Here is a 6758-nt window from a genome sequence, read left to right as displayed (position 1 = left end):
TACGCGGGCGGCTATTTGTATGTGAAAACAAACAAACAATTATTCTTCCACGTGTATTTTTCGCAGACTGTACGACGTTCTTAAAAGTCAATATTATAATTGATTTAAACCCCATCTAGAGCATCTAGCTTTAAATAGACAAAGTGGTTTCTACGTTTTCGTAAGTTTATTTGTTTGTTGTTAAGCACAAAGCTACACGATCGGCTATCTGTGCTGTGCCCACTATAAGTATGGAAACCCGGTTTTTAGCGTTACAAGCCTGCAGACGTACCGCTGAGCCACTGGGAGGCAATTTCGTAAGTAAGCCCATCAAATATTGGTTACCACCACCCTTTTCCAGTACAAAGTTTACAGTTGTTTGATTCTCATCATTGTGGTTTGCTTACAAAGATTATCGAGGGTTAACCTTATACGCCTAGTGGGTAAACTGTGCACTAAGGACCCAGCTCGTAGTGGGCGGTCTCATATTAATTCCAGTTAAGTCGGTAAATAGTAGAATACAGTTGTTCGTTTATTAAAACCCGTCTATAAGAAACGTATTGTACTACAACGACAGCCTTTAATACGTCACGGATCAACGGAAGTATTGTGTCGTCGTGAGTATTGACGTTAACGATTAACAAACACCATTTTGCCCGTATCTTGTTGGATGACGAAGTAATTAGGTTTATTCGCATTTATATATAGCTTGACATATATATCTAAATATAATGTTTCTGAAAACTGCCCACACAGTCATTAGTGTAGTGAGATTAATCTGTGCCTTAAATGTCATCATAATACTTAATCAGAGTCTAGAGGTAAAATGACTTCCTTAAAATAATAAATACAAATGTATATATTTATATATATATATATAATATTGCATCGTACTGAAACAGAATGTTTTTGTCTGTTACAAAACTTTGCATATTCATGAAGAACTGATTAAAGCAATCGAGTGAAATCACTTTTTTTGTTTTGTAAAATACATAGGAAATTCTAGCAGTAATTAGTAGGACTAATGGCAATCTTGATGGCGTTTTTGCTTACTTTGTTTATGTCTCATACTTTGTTGTTTGTTATTAAGCAGAAAGCTACACAAAAGACTGTCCGTGCTCTGCCCCACCACGAGTATCGAAACCCGGTTTATAGCAGTATATGTCCGCAGACATACCACTATGGCACTGGGTGAGGGGGGGGGCTAATACGTTATTAAGATTCACAAACAATTTGGTGCACATAAATAATTTAAATAAAACGGTTTTTAAAAAAACTGATGGATAGTTAATGATATGATAAAAGTATTTTTGAAATACAAGAGTAGAAAAGCATAGGAAGCGTGTGCTTTCTCCAAAAACGGTTGTAAAGTCTTAAATACTTGTATCATATATATGCTTTTTTGTTTGATTCTTACTAAGCACAAAGCTACAGAGAGGGTTATCAGTGCTTTGCCCACATCAGGTATCAAAACACGAATTTTAGCGTATGTTCTAAGCTGTGAGACTCACGGCAAAGTCACTGGCATTATGTATGCTAAATTCTACAGTTTTTGATTGTTGTTTTTATTATTTTTATTTTTGCATTTTGATAAAACGTTAGTTGCACAGTTAGTAAAATGTTTGTTGTAACTTTAGTAAAAATGCTTAACACTTTAATAAAATTCAATTGATGTTTGAAGCAGTCTTTTTTTTTCTTCGGTGATTGCTTCAAACATCAAAAATCAATTAATAAAGTTTTTTTCTATATAGTCCGAACCGAGAATCAAAGCCAATCACGATAATCCTTTCTATCAAATATTATAATCGATATTGCTTGAGAGTTATTAAAACTTCGAAACTATCTTCGCTACTTCCTACTAAAATTAGATACATTTGGTAACGAGTTTTTGTTTGTTTGATAATGTTAATTTAAACTTCCTTTATCCTCGTCAGTTTGTTTTATATCAGAGAGAATTGTCTACACCTATTATGTCAGAAATCTCTACGTATAACATCCTATTCAACTCTGATTATAACCTCTGTATACTTGGATGTGACAACACATCCTGAGATGAATATAAGGATGTGAACACTGTGTATGACTTTTAGCAAAAAAAAAAGAAAATGCATTTCAAATTTGCCCCAGTAATCGTCATTATAATTACATTTACAAGTTGACTTTGAAAAAAAGGAAAATACATTTCAACTTCGCCCCAGTGATCATCATTATAATTTATAATTACATTTACAAGTTATGTGTAAAATCGATTAAAATTCTAAGCAGCAACTTTTTACACGGTTAAAATTACGACATTTTATGACAGTTCAGAGTAGTGCCTCACGAAGATTAACTTAGATTTAGTAAGCAGTTTGATCAGATTTAATGCTTCTTTTCTTTTATTATTTTATTTCAGGTTTAATGTTACAACTTATAAACTCAATTAAAGTAACACGTATTCGTTATTTTTAAGTTATACGTAAGATTTTTTTAAATTTGGAAAAAGAAATTTGAATAAACACTCAGAATTGATCGTACTCTCGAAATAATATAATATTTCCGAAAAAAAACAAATACCTGAAATAACAAACTACATTCTATCACTTAGGAATATTTTATAACATAAAAAAGTTTTTTTATGTTTTTATTAAAGAATTATCAGATGAAGAAATTTTCTTACAATGGGTAGTCAAGTTTAATATAAATGAAAATGGATTTTTGTCATTAGCATACTCCCCATAACGAAGTTTTGGAATATATCTCTAACCGACCATGTACTGTGAAAACTTCAAATTGTTTACTATGTGATCTTAGCTAGCTATACAGCTCTGTTCATTTTTGTCTACTTTCACCACTAGATGGACTTATCTCACGACCAGAGTCATGTTTGTTAGTTTTTGGTTTAGAGCAAAGCTATCACTGGGTTATCTGCTGTATCCACCAGGGGACCTAGACTTATTTCAAGACCAAAATATATTGTAAATCCCACAATTGATGTCACATATTAAAACTATTACACGATAACGTTTCAGGTTTGTTTGTATAATTATACATTTTTATTATGTAAAAACTGGGAATACCAAAAGTGTGTATTAAATAAGGAATATCTTCATTTTACAGAAGAAACGTCGCAAACTAACAGTAACAGTTTGTAGTTAGAACACATAGTCTAATAAGTTAGGTTAATCTGTGAAGGCAGATTTAATAGAACAATGCTGGACGACGCTAGATGAAGCGCCAAGTATAGTTTGCAATAAAAGTTTTTTGTATTTTTTATTTTAGTTTTAATGTAAACTGTATGTGTAATTTATGTATCGCACACTTAGTTTATAAGTGTCACTGCCATTTATAAATTGACAAGTTGGCTAAAAACTATGCTTGCTGACAGTGGCGTAACTACAAAAGCTCCCTCCTCCCCACACACACACATAAAAAGTAATTGAGCCCCCTATATTTATTCCCCTTGTCAGAAATTCTAACGTTTGTTAAGCCCTTAGGGTAGCGGGTTCAAACCTCCGTCCTACCAAACATGCTCGCCCTTTCAGCTGTGGGGACGTTATAATGTGACGGTCAATCCCACTATTCGTTGGTAAAAGAGTTGGCGATGTGTGGTGATAACTAGCTGCCTTTCCTCTAGTCTTTTACTGTTGAATTAAGAACGGCTAGCGCAGATATCCCTCGTGTAGCTTTGCGCGAAATTCAAAACAAACAAACCCTTCGAGTCCCCTTTTGTCCCGTGCCTCCCCTGCAATTGCAGAGTCTGAGGGGACGTACTTACGGCACTGCTTGCTGATTTATTAAATGGTCATGACAATTTATAATCTCCCGTTAGTTTCATTAAATCACCCAATTGATTTATATGCACTCTTTGTTTGTTTGATACCAATGTCACATTAGGCTATCTGCTGTGTTCACTGCGGGGAGTCGAATTCCAGATTTTAGCGTTGTAAGTCCGTAGACGTATCGCTGTTCCGCCTTGGGACCTTTATAAATAGTCAGGTACACTTACAAATCGACGTGTTCATGTACAAAATAAACAGGTAGTTCAATAAAACGTAGTGTGCATTTCCAAACTATCGTACACATTTCATAAATCGATCTTTACATTTAATAAATAAAAAAGCTTACTTAATAAAACGAAGGGAGATTATAAAATGACATGTACATTTAATAAGTCAACAAGTATATTTCTCAGTATATCTTGTCAGTTTACAATTAGCGGTGACATTTACAAACTGACAAGTCAATTTATAATTTTTCTGGGTAACTTAGAAGAAAAAAACAAAAAGTAGCTGATACAATTTAGCTTAAGTTGCAAATAATTTAACTTATATTGCAAACAACTGGGCCCGGCATGGCCAGGTTGTTAGGGCGCTCAACTCGCAATCTATAGATCGCGGGTTCGAATCCCCGTCCCACCAAATATGCTCGGCCTTTCAGCCGTGGGGAGCATTATAATGTGACGTTCAATCCCACTATTCGTTGGTAAAAGAGTAGCCCAAGAGTTTGCGGTGGGTGGTGATGACTAGCTGCCTTCCCTCTAGTTTTAGGGACGGCTAGCGCAGATAGCCCTCGTGTAGCTTTGCGCGAAATTAAAAAAAAACAAACAAGCAAGTAAACAACTGAACTCATATTGCAAAGTAACGGTTAGCGCGTGTGATGATTGCAGTGTCGGAACAAATTTACTTGATGACTCCAGTGGCTGGACAACTTCATTTGACAATTCCAGTGTCCGGGCAACTTCTTTTGATGATTCTAGAGCTTGGACAACTTTAAGATAACAAACACGTGCTACAGAAGTCCAAGGTCTCAAATATATTGTTTTGTTTGTTTTATAGAAGTTTCATGCGGAGCTACACAAGGGCTACATGCGCAGAATTGTCCATAATTTTGAACAGATAGCCTAGAAGATAGACTGTACCAACTGGTCACGCCCAGCCTTTCTAAAAAATAAGTAGTTTTTCACGCGGTTGGTATTTTGGACACATAATTGGAATAAAGTTGGTGTAATTCAAATTCAAGTGTTCAGGTTATTAAAAACGACATCGAGTAATATCTATATCCAACCTTTATAGATTCATCAGAGATCCCGCTCCACTAAATTGTGTTACGTTCCTGTACCTTAAGTTAACGAACGTATATTAAGTGTTCCACATAACTCACGATTATAATGTCCGCAAACAAAGACAAATGGTCAATATATCACAAATATGGCGGCCCATAATTTTTCTATTGGCTTACACGATGAACAATAGGGATGCTGCCAGAGTCCCCATAAAATAGATAACGGATTTGTAAAGGTTTTAATATTTTTCTATAAGTTTCTACAACAAAATTAATGGACAACGTGCTATGCAAAGTTGAATGCCCTACATATAGAAAACATAATGCGCATTCTTTCTTTAAACTAGCACATTTTCTTCAATCCTGAAAGCTAAGAATTGATTTAAAGCCAAAAAAATTGTTTTAGACCCCATAAAAACGGGATCTCGATTTCTTGTTAAGTTATATGGTGTGGTACGCAGGCATACCATGTGTTAATTTTTTTTTATTTTAATGTATACTTTTTCACAAGATTTCGTTCATTTTAGGTATATGTATTTTTCACATAACACGTGGTCAAGAAAGTCGTTTATTTCATTCTAACTACATGTTGTTCTTTGTCATTCCTCCGAAATAATACCTGATCTGCTCAAGAAGAGTATACTTGTACACTTTTACTTTGTATATGGAAGTATACAGCAGTTTTCTCCAATGGTATGTCAGGTGATATATCAAGGTTACAACTTCCCTTATTTTCAAATGGGAATGACCAGTCACGTGGGAGCGCTATTCACCATAGGAAAGTACGATGCAATAGATTTTAAATGTATAGCATGACGATTTCTCCAAGTAGAACGTAATTATCTGAACATCTCCAAAATATTTGTATAATAGAATCTTTGGTAGAGTTCATAGATTCTTTACAAATTTTGAAAGAGCTCCAGCTAAATACTGTCCAATAAAGATGACTGTCCTTTGTGCTTACAACAATATACACAATTTGGTTTTGCGTTAAATAAAAGTTGTTTTCACTTTGTTACCTGTTCAAGCTCCCTTTATATAGCGAACCTATCTTATTCACTCTAGGATAATCAGTTTTCTGATTACCCCCAAGAGTGAATAAGATAGGTTCCTAGTTAACCTGCGGAGCACGGTCTTCTTGCTATCAACTCAGGTACAACAGTATAGAACAACAATAAATAACTTATAAAAAACATGTTTTGTCTTGAAAAAGTATTGATAAAAGAAATAGCTTGCCATCACAAAACATTCTGTAAAAATATATTTACTCATTAGTGATTGATCGTTTTTAAGGATGAATTGGACATGAGTTTAGCTATATGTTTTACGTTTATAGGTTCTGGAAGTTGCAAAGCGGCCAAATTTTCTATCCTACCGTTACTAGTTTTGATTTGTATTTTAATAAGTATTCGCGGTTAGTGATTTGAGGTATAATTACAAATGCAGGAAGAGAAACAACGTTTTTGTCTAGTTGTGTTGGTTGTTTAGGGAGAATTAATTGGTCTTCTTCATTTGGGATCTTCATAAATACCGCATTATGAAAACCTATTTTCTGAATAATACTACTTCTGTAAAAAAAAAAAAAGTGTTTGTTTTTGAATTTCGCGCAAAGCTACACGAGAGCTATCTGCGCTAGCCTTCCCTATTTTAGTAGTGTAAGACTAGAGGGAAGGCAGCTAGTCATCACCACTCACCGCCAACTCTTGGGCTACTCTTTTACCAACGAATAGTGGGGT

At 34.6% G+C, this 6758-nt stretch overlaps 1 protein-coding gene across 1 annotated transcript in view; it reads right to left on the bottom strand.

The window, feature by feature from the left end:
• Positions 1-271: 271 nt before the first annotated feature.
• Positions 272-6758, bottom strand: part of LOC106469817 (coronin-2B-like) — a gene marked incomplete at its 3' end in the record, with an annotated part of 44453 nt that continues 37966 nt past the window's right edge. Inside the window, exon 9 of the mRNA XM_013930327.2 lies at positions 272-331. Coding sequence (XP_013785781.2) covers positions 272-331 — 60 coding nt within the window. The remainder of the gene's footprint in view (positions 332-6758) is intronic.

The sequence above is a fragment of the Limulus polyphemus genome, unplaced genomic scaffold (assembly GCF_000517525.1).
Source record: "Limulus polyphemus unplaced genomic scaffold, Limulus_polyphemus-2.1.2 Scaffold3670, whole genome shotgun sequence".
Taxonomy (NCBI): domain Eukaryota; kingdom Metazoa; phylum Arthropoda; class Merostomata; order Xiphosura; family Limulidae; genus Limulus; species Limulus polyphemus.
The sequence above is the reverse complement of the archived record's forward strand: the minus strand, read 5'-3'. Positions and strand labels throughout refer to the sequence as shown.